At 43.6% G+C, this 19,617-nt stretch overlaps 1 protein-coding gene across 1 annotated transcript; it reads left to right on the top strand.

The window, feature by feature from the left end:
- The first annotated feature begins 7,977 nt into the window (after window positions 1-7,977).
- Window positions 7,978-19,076, top strand: TRAF1 (TNF receptor associated factor 1). The gene is made up of 10 exons (XM_010223193.2): window positions 7,978-8,199; window positions 8,985-9,069; window positions 11,979-12,077; window positions 12,817-12,978; window positions 14,679-14,750; window positions 15,431-15,496; window positions 15,841-16,278; window positions 16,744-16,921; window positions 17,449-17,597; window positions 18,861-19,076. Exons 1-10 carry the CDS (start codon window positions 7,991-7,993, stop codon window positions 19,074-19,076), a joined length of 1,674 nt encoding a protein of 557 aa, XP_010221495.2. The 5' UTR covers window positions 7,978-7,990.
- The last annotated feature ends 541 nt before the right edge of the window (window positions 19,077-19,617 follow it).

Here is a 19,617-nt window from a genome sequence, read left to right as displayed (position 1 = left end):
TATCCTAGCAAAATGTGCTCTTAATCTCCTGCTGAATTCTTACATCAGAACACACTGAAATTTGGCATGGACTTCAGTTATTTTCCAGTAAGAAACCACCTTATAGGAGTTGCATATGCTTTCAATTTTTAAGATATTTAATAATGTTTTTACCTCTAATTAGGAGAAATATCTGGTTTTGGCTCTTTCATTCTCCTGGAAACTAAAAGTTTGGTTTTGCCAGTTGCTGGGTCATTACAAAATTCCATTCCTTGTATTAAATTTTGCTTTTCAAGTTTTGAATGAACTTGGAATTTGGCTACATGTTTAAACAGTAACTGATTTCCTGGAAAACACTAAACTAACTGTCATAAAAACAACATTCAAGTTTAGAGAACAATAGCAAAGAAATATTAAGTAAAGGTTTCTCTATTCAGCCCTCTTTTTTTCTATTCCAGTGTGTATTATTTATACACAGGTGACTACAAATTATTTATATTTACCCTGTTTGTAGCTAGAAGTGGTAAATTGCAGAATATCCCCAGAGTGCTGTGGTTCAGATTATATTTGTTTGCTTCTCAACAACTAAAATGCCAATTTATTTTGTTGGTTAAGCAAACAAAAGAGCCGCATTTGATGCGCTTTGAATCATCTGAGGTATTAAACCACAAAAATGGGGATTTACAATGGAAAATCTATTTTTTTCTTAATGACAGCAGTCACCCTGCCACCCGTAAAAGGCCTCCAAAAGAAACAGAGAGTCGCGGTGTCTGGATTTAGCACTCTGTGAGCTGCTTTCAAAGAGCCCTGTCACGGGCTTGCATTGTCTAAATTGGCTTTACAACAGTAACCTCAACAGTGCATTCTTTCCACCGTCTATTATATGTTCTCAGCAGCTTATACTGAGGCCATGGAGCACATCCTCAGCTATAATGCAAATCCGTGCTCTTACAATTACTTTAGAGGGGCTATACATTTTGTACTGCATGTCTAGATCTATGAATACAGTGTGTGTGTGTGTGTATATATTTTTTACAAAAAACAAAGGTGGAAATCTCTTTTAAAAAAGAAAATATTTGTATAAACATTTCACACATCCATAGACGAAAGGAGATTCAAGTTTCGCTATGGCAATTTATACCAGCCGAAATGTAATTTAAAATTAACAGACATACGAACTAGTGTTGGTGACAGGCTGGACGTAATCGGCAGCGGTCTGCAGGCTTGCTCATGTGAACTGCCTGTGCCAGGGTCTGATTAGCCAGTTTGCCTTGATGATTTATGAAAAGCAATATGCTATAAAAATGTCATTAAAAAAAAAAAAGAGAATGTTTTCCATATCAACCCACTGCTGTGGGATCTTGGTAGGTCCTAGGGAATGTTCAGCTCCAGGCTCTGACAGCTTGATTGAAGTAGGTATTAATTACTACCAGGAGGGTAAATTCAAAATTTTGGATTCACCTGCGTTCACAATATTAGAAGGTGTTTTGTCATTCAGAATATATTTTTATGCATGTCCTCAGTAACTGTTTTAAATAAGCTTTGTAGCTGCCTTCAGTGCAAGTGGGGAAGTGGCCTCTGAAGATACAGTTATAAAGCAGAACTGGAAATCAAGAGGTCTATTCTGGCCCTAATTATCTAGGGATGATCCTCTTTGAGGGGCCAGGGTGTATTCTTTGTACAGGCGTATACTCTTTGCCAAGAGAAGTATTTGTGGCAGAGATTCCAGTTTCTGGGATGAATTTCTCGGTATGCAGCGACTAAAAAGCCAGAGCATGTTTTCTCCTGCATGATGCTCTCGCACATGGTCGGAGCTGTGAGTTTTTTCATCCTAAAACTTCAAACTCTGAAGCTTGCCCAGCTTGTGGTTATGGAAAATTACTCAACCCAGGCTAATGGGGGAATCTTCTTGATGTCCCTGGTGTCATTTGTGGCTTCCTATCAAAACTAAATGGCTTCACCATTTCACAGCTTCTGTGTGATACTGAATGAAGAAGCCTGGCAGGATCAGCTACGCTTCTATTTCAGTCAGGAATCTCAAAATGAGTTAGGATCAAAAACAAACAAAAAAATCCTGTGGAAAGTTGAGGGGTCAAATTAGTCTGTGATGTAATTCAACGGGATTCAGTGGATTTGTAGCATAAGTTATCCTGAGGGAAGGAATCTGAACCTCTATGGGTTTAAATCAGGTTCTTAGAAGCCCATGCTGTGGTGTCACCTCATTTTGTTTATTGCCACATGTGCATGGCTGGCACGGCTGGTTTCTGAGGCGGCTGTGGAGCAAGTCCAGTCAGAGGGCACTGCAGCCCAGAAACTCACCCCAAGGCCCGGCCTTCCCGTCCTGGCCTTTGAGGGAAAAATTAGTGATAAGGGAAAACAGTGCATATGGAGTTTCGTCGTGCATACATCTTGCCACAAGGAAAATACAATCTTAGCATGTGAAAACTTGCCACAACTCTGAACTACTGCATTGTGAAGCCTGTCTTGTGATTTCTTCCAGACTGACCCATTGCTGCTGAACCTGAACAAACAGGAGCATTCATTTTCAAAGATCTTTGTGCCCCATTCACTTGCTTTGGGGTTTCAACGTCCAGTTTGTGATGCAGATGATCGACATGGAGTTTCAAGGTTTGTTTTCTTGGCTGAATTCCAAGGATGCTGCTAGGAGCTTGTATGTGCCTTGCTTGTGGAGTCCCATCACTTGCAAAACTGCCAAGGTTATCGGCCTCATGAAAGAACTCTTTCTATTCTGGTATTTTATGCTAGGACAGGACTCTTTGCCTCTCTATATTCATTATATATGTAAGACTTCCTCTATATCTGCATTCTCCCACTTCCAACTCTACTCCTTCATTCATGCTTCACCTGTGTTAAAAATATGTTTTATTTCTCATTAGGATTCCTCTTTAAAAACACCTTGATTTGTCAAGATTCAGGAGTTTGCTTGCTTTAGCGTGTTTTGCTGAGGATTTTGGTTGTTTCTAATATCATTTTCCTCTTGTGAAACCTTGTTTATAACTTCTATGTTCCTGCCCATAAAACATAGACAGTGGGACTGTGGAGGTTATTCAGCCAGCTTTATGAACATTGCTGAAAAGTGGTGTTGAAAGATAAACTCAATGTAATTGACCACTGTACAATAAAAAAGTAAATTTTGGTCTCAGTGGAAGAGATGCAAGGTAGTATATGTGTAGTCAGTCTTTTTCTATTTCTATCGCATGCAATAGCATCATGCCCTAAACATTTCTTTTAGGATAAAAATGCTTTTATCAGTAAAAAATTATAGTTTCTTTTAGCATTCTTGGTGATTTACAAAAACCTCCACACTCCCCTCAATTCTTGTAATTAATGAGAACTAATGAGGACAGATTAATGTAATCTGCTGTTTTCTTTTTCTCTGCTTCTGCTAATCAGTCCCACTTGAATACACTGAGTCTACTGATAATCTAGTAGCTTTCTATAGCACTGTACAAAGGAACTGAATTATCCATAGAATATCCACACCTTCCCATCAATTTTCTTGCAAAAGATGATAAATCTTAACTTGTTTTTCCATGTTACATGAAAGAGTCTTTTGACAGGCTTCCCAATAGGCATGGATCACATTCCTAGAGCTCTCTCCAAAGCCATAAGAATGGAAACGAACAACTAAGAACTTTCCAGTTTAGATCTGGCTCTGTGTACGTTAAGAGAAACAGCAGCGTAACCGTGAGTACCAGCGTAAGCTGCAACAGAAAGCAGAGCAAAATCTGGCAGACTGTTACAACTGTCCTGTCTCAGCTTGACGTGTCTATACCCAGTGTTTGTCATGATACAGAGATTCCATGACTGAGACAGGTCTGCCACCAAGTAGTATTGCTTGTAGGAAAAGATCAAGGGCACGATGACAGAAAGAAACACTTTATTTTTCTTTAGTCTCTTCTATTCAAGTGATTCCTTGGCTTCTTGGCTTCTATTGTAGTAAGTGCTTTTGTGAGTGACTGAAATAAGATAAATGGTATGTAGTGTCTATTTTAGGGATGGAGTTTTCTCTGTCAAGGCAGAAGCAGTGCTCCAGAACATCTATTCTTTGCATAAGGGGAGGAAAAAAAAAATAGGCCTAGGAAGCTGAGGATCATGTTATGTTATAGAGAATATGATCTGGAAAAATATTGAGGCAGGGTGGGGATAAAAAAAGAATTGATTCCGGATGTCTCTCTGAGGGTACAATCCAACTCTCATGGAAGTTAGCTGGAAATTTTCCATCTCCTGTAATATGAGTTAGGTTGGGTCATCAGAATATCGCCATAACAAAATACAACTAAAACTGGTAGTAAGCACAGGCAGATCTAATAAAAATGGTTTAAAGGATTATACTATAGATGGGAGATTACTGTAGATTGTGGCAAAGATGTCAAATTTGCTGAGGATAATAGTAATTCAAATTTCAGAGTTCTTTGTGCTTTTATTTAAAATAGTGGAACATGAATTGATGAAATCTCACGACTGTGCTGTAGCTTCTATTTTGCGGGTAAGATAAGTTGGAGAAGAAGTAACAGACCAGGAATTAAAGAACATCTTGGTATCGGAGCTCAGACCAAGCAGGAATCTTGGCTTGGAGCACTCTGCTGCAGTTCCTAGTACTAGTACATCTTAGGAGGACTGGATCTGCTTTCATTAGCAAGCTTTCCTTCCTGTGTTTTACCAATTTTTCCAGAACAATTGCACATTTCAAGATATACTTCCTGATAACTATCTTTTCATAGGATGAGACATCCTCATCTCATTTTTTTTTCTGTCTCTGAAATGAGATTCTCAGCCCTGAAAATACTGTTTGCACCTCAACTAAAATTTTAAAAATGCTTAGCTTCTGAGCTTAAGTTCCATTTTTAAATGTACTAAGCAGCCTATATTTCATTAAAAATCTTAGTCTTAGATGCTTTTAAAAAGACAACAGTTAAATTTAAAATATCCTATCACATTTTTTTCTTGGATGTAGCTGTGATTGTTCACCTTAAATAGTAACACAGTGCCTGGCACTGCCTGCACTGGGGGAATGGTTCTACAATCAAGTCACCTAATGTGACTTTAGCTTCAAATTTTAATCTCTCTCTGAGCCACATCCTGTTTTCGGTTAGCTGATCTCATATGGGGGAAATTTACCAGAGGAAATATCTCAAGTTTGGAAAGTACCAAAAACTTATCTTTACTTTCCTTGTGTAATTCAGCACCTTTTAAGATAGAGGTGTCATTTTTGAGAACTGTCAAGGTAAAAGACAAGGAATCAACTAACAGCACGGAAAGGAGACCTGTGGATTAATAGGATGTGTCCCTTCATTCCGAAGCAGGAGCCGACCCATCAGGGTAACATTCATCTTTCCAATGGAGGGAGAAGGAAGTGGGAATGATGAGAAATCAGATGTGATTCTGCAAGTATTAGTAGTGCAAGTCTTCTCGCTCCTTTAGGCGAACCTTGGTATTTAAAATGGAAGCCTTATAAAATAACTTTGCTAAGACTGACATTATGTTCCTCTTTCAAATCATCAAGTATCCTAGTAACATCCTGGCTTTGAAAAAGGTTATGCATGCAGGTACCCTGGCTGCATGCACAAACCAGATAATTGCACACCCGCATTGCTAAATTAGCATTTTTCTTGTGCTGCACGTGGTACTTTTAATCTGGAGACACCAAAGGCTTTTGCAAAAGGCAGCAAATATTATTTCCTCTTTACAGAGAGGAGGATGGAAGCATTTACTTGACCTAATGGTTTATCCAATAACACTCCAATGAATGTGGCACTAAGCCACGTGGATACCCCAAAGCTAACTCTTGGCAATTGGCTTCATCGTGCCTATGCTGTTCATTTCTAGTGCCAATTTCCTTTCATCATCCATTTTAAACTGTTAAAGCATGCATTAAAAAACTTGCCACTTGTCTAAAGCCAGTCTAATTCAATGGGAAGTATGCAAAGGATTTTCTGACAAAGTGGAGGATCAAATTTTTATATTGAAAACAGCCTTGCATCGTGATTCGTGAGTGATGGGGGGTAGAACTAAAACTAGTATTTGGCCCAGTCTTCTGATAGAGAAGCTGCCCTGAGTAGAAACCTCTCTGCTCCTTTACTGTGAGCATCTTAAAAGGATTTGCATTCATTAGTAACTCATCTCCTAACAGCATCTGGTTCTAAGTGTGGTCTGCACTTGATAATGATGAGAGACTTGAGCTGCTCAGGAAATCCTCGTAGGGCTGGGGGAGGTTCAAGTGTCCTGGCTCCTCCGTGCGAGCCCCAGGCAGCAGAGGGGTGCAGGGCATTTCCTCCACGCTCCCCCTCTGGCTGCAGAGAGGTCTCTGTGTGAGTTGCAGGGCCAGGTCACCGTGTCGTGCAGCCCCGGTCACACGTTGAATCATCCTCCAACCACTTTCAGGAACTAACCATGAAAGTGGATTCCCTGTTTCTGCTCTCTTGAAGGAGTTTGTTCCCTTGGGTCTTTCCTAGTATGTTTTCATTGCTGGTTCCTAGGGGTTGGTCCATTGCAGCATCCCAGCGCAGCTCCCAGCTCCTGGCTGGACCTCCCTGCTGGCAAAGTCACCGCGTGCTCCTGCGCCCTGCCAGAGCCCGGCCGAGCGCTGTGCGGAGCCGGCTGTGCCCACGCCGAGCCCCGGGCTGCCGGGGAGGCCTCGCGGTGCTCGCGCGGCCCCGCTCTGCCCGCAGAGCCGCCGCTCCGGCGCATCCTCCGGCTGCCGCGCGGCCGCCCCCGCAGCCGGCGCTGCGGAAGCGCGGGCGGGAAGAGGCGGCAGCGGCGCAGGTAGGGCCGGGGCCGCGCGCGCAGGGGGCTGCGGGTGGGTGCCCCGGGGCCGCACGCGTGCCGGCACGGATGCAGCGGGGCTGCTCGCGCTCCCGCCGCAGCTCCCTGTTGGCAGCACCCGCGGCAGCGTGGGCAGGGCGCGAGCTTGGCGTTATGTCTGCATGTGCAAGGGGCAGCCGCGGTGCTCGCTCCCTCCCCGCCTTTGGCTGCGTGTTGTCACCCGTTCTCCGTCACATCCCCAGCTGCCAATCCCTAGGGAACCTGACTGGAGGCCCCCGGCGCCTTTGGCACAGACAAGGACCCCGAGTCCTCCTCTAGATGTCTCTAGGCCTGGCCTAAAGCACTGCGAGAACATCGTCCTGCTTCCGTGGTGGCTTTTATTATTATTTCTCATGGCTTCTGTCTGTTACAGGCACTTGCTGGTCCAAGCTGATTTTGCTAAAGCCACAGTTGGTGCTGTTGTGCGTCAGTAGTGTCACGGGACCAAGCAGCTTCATCGGGGCATTCCGATGATCAGGCTGCCAGGTCCCTTTGCTAAAACATGTCTTGAGCTTTCCAGGCACGGTGGGCACCGCTGGAATCAGGTCTGGTTACAGTTCCAAACATATCTGACTGTGCCGCCCTCCCCAGCTCAGACTGATATGGGCCATGCCTGGCACATTTGCATGGGTGGCTCTGCTTAGTGCGTGGCTGAGCTTGTGAAGGTGGTTTCTCCCAGCCTCGGGATTTCATTTTCATTTTGCCTCTAGTTCTGTGATTTGGGGAAATACAGTGTAAACACATCAGTTGCCCAGTTGCATCTCTAATCACAAATTCTGGCTATTAGGACTTGAAGGCTACTGGGCCTTTACAGGAAATATTTGGTGTTGACCACTGGAATTGTACTGAAAGATGATGGCACTATTCACTTCATCTTTCTATGAGGAAATTATGTGGGAAGAAAACCCCAACCCTTGATTTTTGATACACTGTCCATTTTCATGTTGTGTTTTAGGGGAATTTTAAATGTGTACAGTAATTTCCTGCTGGTACCTAGTCAAACCCCCGTGTGACATTTAGCCACTCTTTAGCTGCAGATTCAATTAAACATCAGCAGACTGCTGCGCAGGGTTGGAGCTGCCTTGGGACTTTGATGCTTGATGTATTCTTACACATCAAAGTGAGCTGGTGTCTGCTTGTTTGAGCACCTATTTTGTACCTCCTCTTTGGCAGTAGTTTGCTTCAGATGGCTGAGAAAGCAACCGAAGGAGCAGAGGAGCTCCCCGGCTCTTCTCCCGATGAAAACGAGTTTCCTTTCGGCTACCCCACCAGCATTTGTGAAGACGTGCCCGACCAGAAGTACCTGTGCAGCAACTGCAATAACATTCTGAAGAAAGCCCTGCAGACGCTGTGCGGGCATCGCTACTGCTCCGCGTGCCTGGCCTGGATCGTGCGGTAGGTCCTTTCCGCGGGGGTCACGCAGCTGGGATGGGCTCTGTGCTCGCGTTGTGCCCAGCATCATATTCTACCACGATACTCACTAGATAAGAGGTCATGGTTACCTGGCCCCCTGGTCAGTAGCCACTTTATTGCCTTAGGATATTTAATTCTGATGTTTTGGAAAACTGCAGCTGTCAAGATGCGGTGACATCAAAATTATGTCACGCTGTTCCTCTGGTCAGCTGAGTGCTTTTCTGTTGGGCCTCCTGTGTTAGTGCATGATTCATCTGGATGATAGTCTGCAGGCAATGAAATGCACTTTTCTTATATGAAACTCTACATAAAATATTTTGAGAGTAAAAAATGTTTTGTTATCTGCAGTAGGATGTTAATCCTCTAGAACTTATTTTTGCGCTAGTATTTTCTGTTTTGCAATTCAACATCTGTCACAGAAAAGCGGGCATTTCCCAACTGTTTGAAGAAAGAAAAAAAAAAACTTCATTTTTCACATTACTTTTCCTATATGGTGTTTTTGTATAATTCATAAAATTATCTCCTATTTTTCTCCACTTTTGTTTTGCTGAAATTCAGATCAGATTTATGGGGCTGAGCCTGGTCTTGGGGAAGACATTAGCTGTTTTTCCTTTGAATTCAAGAATTGGCCCTTTAATGAGAAAGACTGTAGATTCTGAATAGAAATTATTACCTCCGGATTTTTTATTTGTGTTAATAACCGTACAGTTTTTGCAACCTGCATTTTACTGATTGATTGTTGCTTCCTTGTTCTTTCTTTTGGTCAGAAACAATAAAAATCCAATCTGCCAGAAATGTAAAGAGGAGGATCCCAGCACACTAAGTGAAGGAAGCCTATTGGCAGAAGAAAGGGTAAGCTGTAGCTCACAGGTCATGCATTTGTCATTAACCATTTTCTGCACAAGCATTCCAGTTGCACATTTTTGCTTATTTTTGAATCTTTCACAGTTTTTAATAAAAAAAAGTATAGGGTTAGGACCTTCAAAGACCATAAGGTTCTAGAACGTAAACAGTTCCACAATCTTCTATATAATTAATTTTTATTGTCTCTCTGTGACCTGGGTTACTGTTTTCCTATCTGTCAAAATCTGCTTTAATCATTGCTGTGTCTTCTTAGCAAGTGTCCTGGTGGATTCCTCAGACTCAGGCAGCGTGGTTCTCTGTGCCATTCTCTGAGCACACTACAAAAGTTTCTGGAAAAGCAGCAGCCAGGGTACAGCGTAGTTGGCTGAATTGCCTACAGAATGCTTTGGGAGCCAAGACGCACGGAGAAAACAGTGGAAAACTTTGAGCCGAAAATAATTAAAAAAAAAAATCATGCACTGGCAATTCTCCTATAACTTTGAGATTTCTCTGATGCTGGATTTTGACTAAATCTCACGTGATTTTCTGCAAATCTGTGGGTGGGTTACTGCTCTTGCAAGCTGATCTGCCTGGGCAGAGTTCTGTGCCTGTTGGGAGCCCAGATGAGCTCAGTCACCACAAAGGCATGAGGATGTTCCCGGATGGATCAGCTTACACGAGCAGCCCAGCTCGGTAAGCAGGGCAAATAGCACAGGTCATCTAGCAGGTCCCTTCTTTGCTCCATTTCTGTTCCTGAGGACTTTGACTTACCTTTGCTTTATGCCGTCTCCCTGTACTGTTTGTTTACATGGTTTTATAAACACAGTTTGCGGTGGAAAAGCCCTCACAAGATGTGTATTTGCCATAGCTTATCCTGTGATCTGCTTTTGCAGTAGCCCTTGCATCTGCTTAGGGTAACTGAAGATGCTGATTTGGGGAACGCAGCCTAGATTTGTCCTGTAAAGCTCTGGGGACAGCCCGGTCAGGTTGCCAGCCGCTCCGCCTGGCCGTGTGAGCCGCAGGGCCAAGTCTCCCCTTCGCTGAGCGCCGCAGGATGCGCCCCGGTCCGAGTGCCCGGGAGAGCGGGGCTGGCGGGGCCCTGGCGGGACGTGGCAGTGACCTCCAGTTGTCACACGGCCGCTCTGGGACAGGGCACGTGTCCGTGTCCTGCAGCAGCCCCATGTTAGGAACCCCCACAGCCCCGCACCAACACCTCCCTCTGCAATGGGCAGGGTGAAGAAGGGGAGGCTTCACCTAGTGTGTATGAAATGAGAGAGAAACATTTTCAGTTTCCTTCCACGTCACCCTCAGCTCCTTCCTGTCCACGTGAGTCACTGCATTTACTGTACCAGGATCTGACTCAGGCTCGGTGCTCGGGGCCGTTTCTCCCCAGATAGGACGCTCGGATGACCCAGCCGAGGCAGTGACCTGTGCAGACCAAAGCACAGAGAGGAGAGTTTCCAGCTTTGCCATTTACCTGACTCGTGTCCATAGTCATTTAGCAATTTTAAGTGTGAACCAAAAAGCACAGGGAATGCACACGGCAGCCCCATACACTACTGGGGCTGTCCCTGTAGTTAAACAAATTTCGAATGATTTGCTTGGTAATGTCAGGAAATTCTTTGAGTTTTTCTCTTATGACACGGGAGGGAAAAGCCGCCATGTGCCTGATAACTTGAATTTCTTTTCTTTGATTTAGCTCATGAATCAGACTGGGCTATTTTGGAGGCTGGGGCTGGTATGCTCTCCCTCACTGTGCATTGCCAGCCAATTACGCAAAATCTTCCATATATGCAGATGGAGCCACACATGTTATTGTACAACCTAAATGACATTTTATTTTTTTAACTGCTTATGAAGTTATTTGCAATGTGTGTGCAGAGCATCTCTTGGACTTTGCTGAAGGTGTTTCTCTGAGACTGTGTTCAGGTGAATCTCACTGTTACCAGCCATCAAACTGGCTGTGCTTCTTCAGGGGATTTAATTTGACAAGCATAGATAAGTCTGTAGCATTTTGTATCTAGATTAAAAAAAAAACACATTTAGGAATGTTGATTATGGTGATCTTGTTATTGTGCTTTCCTTAGGTAGTTGTGTAGAATTTGGGTGACCTTACTGAAATGTGGGCATGATTTGTAAACGCTTCACCCCACCACCACCCCCAACTTGCAATTCTTGACTTGTGTTGCAGTATATGGGAAATCTGCAGACCTCTGCATTTTGTTCTCAACACCATCTTGTCCTGTCGATGTGCCTATTTTGATTGTGCAAGATGTGATATTAAAAGTGTATAGTGTTTCATCATTTACATAATAATTGTACAGTTCTTCATGGTTAATGCAAGAAAAGAAACCTGTGTTGTGCAAAAAAAAAAAAAAAAAAATCACATGTGGTTTACATTTCTTTAATACCCGGTGCTGCACTAAATGGAAACAGCCATGATCTGAGAAGTTTATTCTCACTACAAAACAGTCTCGGGTCCTCTCTGCAGCATGTTTGGGATGTGTTAATGGCCCCAGTAATGAAACGCATTCGTTAGAGTGGCACTTGGCAGCACCCTGTAGCGAGGACGCTGTCAGCACATCCATTGCACGAGGTGGATTTCAGGCTTCTGTGAAAAAGGATGCAGAATAATAGCTGTTGTTGGCCAGGCATACTTTGCCATGAATTTGTCATATCAAGTAGTTTATATTTGAATCATAAAATATAAATCATTTGGTAATTATTTGGGTTTTAATCTAACAAACTAGTTGCTAGATTAAAGCATTTTATGGCAAGAAAATAAATAAGATTTTTTTTTAAAAAAAGAGCTTTAATAAGATCTGAAGTCCTGACACAGTCCCCTTATTCCTGTCCTGAAGATGCATTTTGGTGTACTTTCTAACCAGTGCTTTTTCCTTTTTGTGTTTACTTTCCAGGCTTTCGGCGATGCTGCCATTAATAAAGAGATCTCTGAACTCAAAGTACATTGCGTGACCCTGGGATGCAGTTGGACTGGTATCATGAAGAATTTTGAAGTAGGTTTAAAGACTGTTTATTTAGGTTAACATGCTGCTCTTTGAACAGGAACAAAATGGGAGTGAAACTTGGTTCTCTGGAAGCAAAGATTCATGTAACTTAATTAAAATCAGCAAAGTGACAATGGTTTAAACCAATAGAGTGTCTAAAAACATAACATTGATTTTAGTAGGGCTTTGACCAGACCCAGAATTTAATGTTGCAAAACTTTGCATCAACTATATCTTTTTTTCCAAAGGGTTCAATTATTAGTTAAATGCAAGGATACCACTAGCATTTTTTTCCTGGACCAAAATACTCTGATCAGAGACTTGTTATGAGTAGTATATGTAGCCTGTTTTCCTAAGAAGTAATTTTCCCATGTGTAAACATCTCCTCTTAATTGAATGTGTTACCTAATTCTTTTCAGATTGATGTGAAATGTCCCAGGCAAAATATTTAGATGGGTCAGATTTGGGAACATGCCATGCAAATTAGAGTATTAAAAGAGAATATGCTGCTAATTCTCCTGGTATAGCAGAGGCCCCTGCTGCATTTCTAGCAGGGAGTTTTTAGAGTTAACAGCCCCAGTAAAGGAGGGGATTTTTTTCAGTAGTATTCACTGCAACACTGTAGAATGGGATTTTACTCAATCTAAGAAGAAATGCAAAGCCAAGATATTTACTGGCAGAATAAAGATTATTTATAGATAAATGTGTATCTGCAGCTTTCAGCTTGGTTTATGATTTTAACTTCCAGGAGCATCAGAGCCTATGTGAATATGCTTTAATCCCCTGCCACACTGGCTGTGGACACATGGTGATGAGGAAGAAACTTGCAGATCATTTGGAAAATAGCTGTGTTAATAATGTGACAATGTGTCCGAAGTGCAAGCGGAGTTTATCCAGTAGCGAGTACCAAGTAAGAACATTTCTTTGTTTTAAATAAGGGCCCTGCTAACATTGCTATGTGGTTTTTTTTGACTTGGAAGGTCTGAACGTTTTCTCATCCCACCCTAACTCCTGATGCTGTGGAAGGGTTGTTTCCCTTTGCCTCATTCCAGTTAGCTATCACCTGATTAACTTTTGGTTAGGAAGCCTTGGCAGCAAAGCAGGAGACTGGCATTGAGAGGTTGATTTTTCTCTGCCTTCCTTATTTAGTGTTTATGAAGTAGAAATTTTGCTGGTTATATGATCTACTTTATTATTAAATTTGCTGACATGTGGCAAAAGAAATTTTCTTATTTACGTGTATTTCACTTACCCGTGATTCTCTGGGAGCAGATAGGAAAGCTGGGGCACTGCTCTCCCTTTCTCCATCCCAACCAATCCGTTATTGGCCCCATAATTTTTGCATTCCCTTATTTTAAAGAAACCTCCCTGAATCCAGCTCAAGCAATCAGTGATCTGTAGGAGTGGAAAGGCAGAAAAAAGAAGAAAATAAAGGTACACTTTGTGCAATACCTAAGACAGAGAGTATTCAGAAATGAGTTAGGGAGTGGAGAAAAACATGTGGCTCTTTCTGAGGATCTCAATCAGAAACTCAGGACTCTTTGCTCGAGGAGGCTTGAGGACTGCTGCAATAGCTTTATCAAAAAAAAAAAATTCCAGGCTGCTTTAGGAAATGTACTGGCATGCAGGGGCGTTTGTAAAGATTAAAGGCAAAACCCCTGAATGGTCTGAATTGAAAGCTGACAGTTGCTGTGTTAAATACACAAATTACAGTTGTAGTATGAACCAATGGCAGGAGGATTATTTTCCCCTTCTTCTTGGAGCCAAAAATGGCAGGAAGTCTCATGTTAGCACTAATGCATTTTGCATTAGCACATCATGATGGAAAATTTGGATTCCTGCCCTCAAAATGTTAATAAGCAGGATCTGAGAAAGGTCTGCACATTAAGCAAACTATACAGAGTCAAAATATGAAGAGTTTATATTTGAGTTCTCTGTGCATTTGCTCTTTTCCATAACCCACTGCATGTCATTGTGTACATATGTGTGCGTGCATATAGATGTGTATAGGTGTGCCCATGCTATAGGTTGAGCTGGGTGAGACATGTACATTGCCAATCATGTATCGGATTTCCCAGGGTGATCTTGCAAAGCATCTGTAAGTAATTTCCAGCTGGGCCCCATAAGGGAAAGATCACACTTGGTGCTTCCATTTAACAGGTATTGCATTTAACAGGTATTCCGGCATGGAAGATACCTGCCAGGCTGGGAAGACGAGTGATCAGCTCAGAGCCTTCCAAAGCTCTGGGTCTGCAAGCCCTTGTGCAGGGAACAGCAGCAATCACTTTTAGCAGATGTGCTTTAGTCCCAATTTTCTAAACATTATTTCCTGTAAAAAAAAGCTAGAGGAGACTGCAGTCTGTTGAGTAGCGAGGCCCTTGAATCCACACCACTCAGGAGAAGAGCAAGAAAGTTACTGCAAACTCCTCCTTTCACGGCACAGAATAAGGCTTCTCATTCATTTCTTGTCAAAAGGCCCTGATGAGCCTCAGTTTTCTATGAAATGGGAGTAGCATTCTCTGAAAATACAAGCTTTGTTTCAAAAGTCCTGTGTAAGGTGGTCATTTTTTTAGCAGCGTACTCAATATTTGCTGCTTGTTTTAATGACAGAAACATTCATGTGAAGGCAGTTTATATAAGGAAGACAAACGCATGCCAGCAGAAACGCTGTCAAAGGAAAAGGTAGGTAAAACACAAGTGAATGCAGAAGCTTTTGTATTAGTTCATTGAAGTGTCACTGGCTCATTTAGATTAAATGAACATCTAAGAGTATCTTTGCATATAGCAGTGGTTTCTGGCTGCCCAGAAACCTTTTCCTCACTGCCTCTGCAATAATCTTTATTAAATTCATTTTCTCCACTCACCTTATAAAACCAGAGAAATGATTATTTCCTTTCAAGTAATCAGGGAGGCTCAGATGAGCAAAACAAGGATATGCTGTGACACGGGTGGCCCTTTCAAAGAGTTGGAGCCTGCTGGGGCCATCCCTTTAGCAGAGGGAGCTGCAAGACGCAGGGAGAGGCCTGGGCTGGTGCCCTTCACTGTGCGGGGCCGCTTGGCATCCTGGCCTGTTATTTATGGGGGGTTGTGGCTTGTTAAGTTCTGTCATGAGGTGGTGGACTGTGCGTTAGAAGGACACTTACCTGCCAGGTTGCATGCAAGACTCTTGGATGGCAACGTACCACACGTAACTGCTTTAGTTTCAGCGCTGGTTGGATAGCGTAATGTCCAGACTTGATTTAGCTTGACTTATAGCAGCTGGGGATGTGGCCTAGTTGTTTATAGGTTAAAAAAAAAAAAAAAAAAAAAGTCTTAAAAGTGGTATTTGATTATTTTCTTGCTTTTTTTTCCCCCTGCAACAGAACCACTCTGCACCATTAACCAACAAGGATGGATGTCGGTTTTCAGAAGTTGGCTGCTCATTTAGAGTGAGTTACATTGCTGGCTTTGGGGAACCCTCAATTCAGTGCTGTGCCTGTGATTTAGACCAGCCTATGTGTTCAAGGTCATCGGGCTTGATTTAAATATATTTTTTAAGAAAAGAGAGAAATATCCACATGTGAACATATCCCCTAAACTGACCATTAGGGAGCTGGTTGGTTTTCCTTTCTCCATGTCTCCCCTGAGAGTCTGCTGGTGTGTAGATGGACCTGTATCTTGCAGTTCTGCCATCTCTGTTTCTCCCAAGAAATTAGAGGGAGTGCTGCTTGATTTGGCTCTGGGCCAGGTATGCTAGTTGCATGGACAGTGTATTGACAGTGTCTTCTTACAGGGAAGCAAAGAGAAGTTGAAGGAGCATGAAAAAAATGCAGTTGGAACCCACATGCTGCTTCTGCTGCAGCTCATAAAGGAGCTGAAGGCAACGTTGTGCCCAGCTGCCAGGGCTGCAGGCAGCCTCGTATCGCAGCCTGCGCTGAGCATGAACGGGGCAGAAAAGAGCATCTCTGACCTGCACGTGCCAGCAGGCCTGGAAGTCAACGGGGACCTGGAAGTAGACTGTTTTCCTGTATCTTTTGTTTCTGAAGATGATTCAATTCTGCAACAAATCGTGAGGGAGAAAGTGATTTCTGAGCTAGAAAACAAGCTGCATGTGTTTGAGAACATCGTGGCAGTCCTCAATAAGGAGGTGGAGACCTCCAACTTGGAAATCATGGCCTTTCGGAGACAGAGTGAGCTCGATCAAAATATAATCCGAGGCCTTGAACTGAAGGTAAATATGTATGGTAGACATTGGTGCGCTTGTGCATGCACAAACGGTGTATGTGTAGGGTTGGGAACAGGGATGGGGCTGTGAGCTAGTAAGTTCTGGGCACATCTTCAGGATCCTCATGTTTTGTATGAATTTTTAAATGGAGAGCTCTAGTATTTGTAATATTGTGTCTACATGCATGTGTAGGCACTAGAAACCCCTGGGAATTCTGATTGTCTAGAATTTAGCATGATCGGGCTGAGCAAGCGAGATAGGTGCTTAGCTGGCTGATCTCTTAAAGCAGCAGGGTGCCTGGAAACCCCTGAAAATGTCCATCCAGCTGTGCCTTTTGTGTTGACATGCAACCATCACTCAAAATGAAATCAAGAGAGATGCCCCAGAACATGAGGGCTCTGGATGGCGCTGCTGCAGCTGCAGCACTGCGGTCCGGAGAGCGGCGTTGTCTCTGAGCTGGTCTTTTTCTAGATTGCAGAGCTGCACCGGTGCCTGACGCAGAAGGACGCGGGTCTGAGCAGTCTGCACAAGAGCCTCCTCTTCTCGGAGCAAGCTTCCTACGACGGCGTCTTTCTGTGGAAAATCACGGACGTTGGCAGGAAGTTACAGGACTCGGTGACGGGAAGAACAGTCAGTTTGTATTCACCAGGTAACGCGCCCGACACATCCGCGCGGTAGCAAAACTCACACCTTAGAAATCCCGCCGGCTCCCCCGGAACGGTGCTTCCTTCTGCTCGTGTGGAGGGAAGGTCCTTTAACAGAGCTCCTCAAGGATGCTGTGTGCAAAGACACCATCCTCTCCCGCCCGCCGTGGCTTATTCCCGGCCGGAGCGGCTCCGGGGCCGGTTGCCTTTCGGGACCGCGGCTCCTTGCGGTGACATTGCTGGAACTGGGCTGTCCCCTCGCGGCCCCGCTGCCATCGCCGCGGCCCCTGTGCCCAACGCGTTGGCTCCCGCCTGCGGGGAGAGGAACTGGACACTTCAACCAAGGTATAAAGCATCGGAACCATGGCCCTGGGTTGCCTATAGCTTGAAATCTCCAGGGTGGGCTGATCTGTCTAGTCCCTTTATCCCTGTGATACTGGACACGTCACACTCCAACTCTTCTCCCATGTGTCAAGACACTATTTTAGCCTCTTTTTAAAGCAATCTTTGCTAACAGAGCTCTAATTTTCAGCTTTCTACACCGCAAAGTACGGCTACAAAGTCTGCCTGAGGATTTATCTGAACGGGGACGGGACAGGGAAGGGGACCCACGTGTCTCTGTTCTTCGTTGTCATGAAAGGGGACTATGATGCTCTGCTTCCCTGGCCGTTCAGACACAAGGTGAGCAGAGGGGCTTTTTGTGCTCCCGTGCCTAAAATGAAACGTCCTTAATGATTCTTTCTTTCCTGTGGAGTCTCTTGCTGTCCCCTTGAAAGTTTTTGCATCCTATGGACAGGCAACCCTTTCAAGTCCAGTCCTAGCAGACAGGCCAGTACTCCTCCCACTCATCTCAAGAGGACTTTTCCTCTCGAGTGTAGTGGAAGTTGAAGAGTTTTCCCTCTTTTCTCCCCCGTGGCTATAAGCCATGCTCTGATCTTGGATAACAGCTTATGTGTGAATGGAAAATGCCACACACAGGGGAAGCTGCTCCCTCCGAGACTCCTCGCTTTGCTTTGAAGGATATTCACACACCAGAACAGTGGAATAACCCTGGAGATTCAAGGTGGATATAGCCTAACCTGTGTCCACCTGGGATTAAGCCACAGGCATATTTTTTCCTGTCCCTTCCTATATATGAGTGTTACCAATTTATGATTTGCTGCCTTGAGCACAGGTGTCAGAAATGGGAGGTTAAAATTGCCCTTACAGATGTCGTAGATGTCTTACATGATTCTGAGCTAGTCCCTTACCCTGTTCTTATTTTTCTCATTATATAAATTCAATCCAATAATGGCAAAAATAGAGAAAATATGTATCAGGATCTGATCTCCATTATAGCATTTACCTTTATGTGGTAATATTCTGTGAGCCTCTCCTATAGAGAGCCTTACTGCTTTTCAGTAGCCAAGGAAAATAGAAATCAAAGTTTGGAATCATCATTGTATTAAAAAAGTATTGTATATATATTTCACATTCCAAGTTAAACAACAGTAAGATAATAAAAGTGATAATGAGATGGAGAAATTCTAGCCCGGTATTTAGGTTGTATCTGCTATATATTTGCATACAAGAACTTTAAAAAATAAACTAGAAAGTATCAGAGACAGAAATGCAAACATGCTGCACAAGCAGCTGGATGGATTCAGGAGAGATGATAATTAAATGCAAACTAAAATGACTGTTTCACAACCTGCAAGGTCAGCTAACATGAACAGGGGAGATTGTAATTGCTCCCAGATGAAATATTTAAAATTCTGCCACCCATAAAATAATGTAAGGAATTATTTCTTGGTAAAGAATTGCACCGTGCAAAGACTTTTTTCCCCTCTTTCCTCTGACAATTCAAACAAACCACGAGTTTGGTTACAGTCAATACATTCATGCTGTTAGTGAGGTTTGGAATCAAAAGAAAAAGCTCAGTTCTTGTATGCAAATATATTCCAGGTTACGTTCATGCTGCTTGACCAGAACAACAGAGAACACATCATCGATGCCTTCCGCCCAGACTTGACGTCTGCTTCATTTCAGAGACCGGTGAGCGACATGAACGTTGCAAGTGGTTGTCCCATGTTCCTCCCTCTGTCCAAATTACAGTCACCTAAATACGCCTATGTGAAAGAAGACACACTTTTCCTTAAATGCATTATAGAAACAAATTAGTAAATCCTGAAGTATGTACCTATGCGACCTGGCTGTTGCATGTGCATGGAGGCTCCCTCCCTCCTCCTCTTCTCCCTTTCTCTCTCTTTTTTTTTTTCTCTCTTCCATATTTAATTTCTTTTAGGGGGAAAAACACATTATTTTCCCAGTAATGAACCCCCAGACCCTTTTAAGTTTTATGCTTAGGAACGTTATGCTCTTCATGGCTGTGTACTTTTGACAAGAGCTGTATTTATTACAACTATTCATGTTCTCTTACCATTTTATTTATTTCCTAAATAAAGTTCACTCACTTAAAAAAGGGCTTGGGGGTTATTTTGGCTGTAAAATAACAGGCCCCAATGGGAGCCGGTTGCTGCAGGAACAGCCCAGGCGCCGCTGCAGGACTCGCAGCCGCGGGGCAGGAAGGATGGGCCCGTCCTCCCGTTGCTGCTGGAAGTCGGTGCCTTCGTACGGAGGAAGCATCGCCCCGTAACGGGGCTTCTCCTTGCTGGGAAAGGCAATAAATGGCTACGAGGCAACGTGAAGAGGCTGGAAGGGC

This window comes from Tinamus guttatus, unplaced genomic scaffold (assembly GCF_059628265.1).
Source record: "Tinamus guttatus ecotype Peru unplaced genomic scaffold, ASM5962826v1 Tinamus_guttatus_pri_ptg000226l, whole genome shotgun sequence".
NCBI lineage: Eukaryota > Metazoa > Chordata > Aves > Tinamiformes > Tinamidae > Tinamus > Tinamus guttatus.
The sequence above is the reverse complement of the archived record's forward strand: the minus strand, read 5'-3'. Positions and strand labels throughout refer to the sequence as shown.

Excerpts from the sequence above, each read along its gene's own strand:
- TRAF1 (XM_010223193.2), top strand. The coding sequence starts at position 7,991 with ATGGCTGAGAAAGCAACCGAAGGAGCAGAGGAGCTCCCCGGCTCTTCT. Across the intron at positions 14,751-15,430 it reads AAACGCTGTCAAAGGAAAAG|AACCACTCTGCACCATTAAC; the intron begins GTAGGTAAAACA and ends CCCCTGCAACAG. Across the intron at positions 16,922-17,448 it reads AGTCAGTTTGTATTCACCAG|CTTTCTACACCGCAAAGTAC; the intron begins GTAACGCGCCCG and ends TCTAATTTTCAG.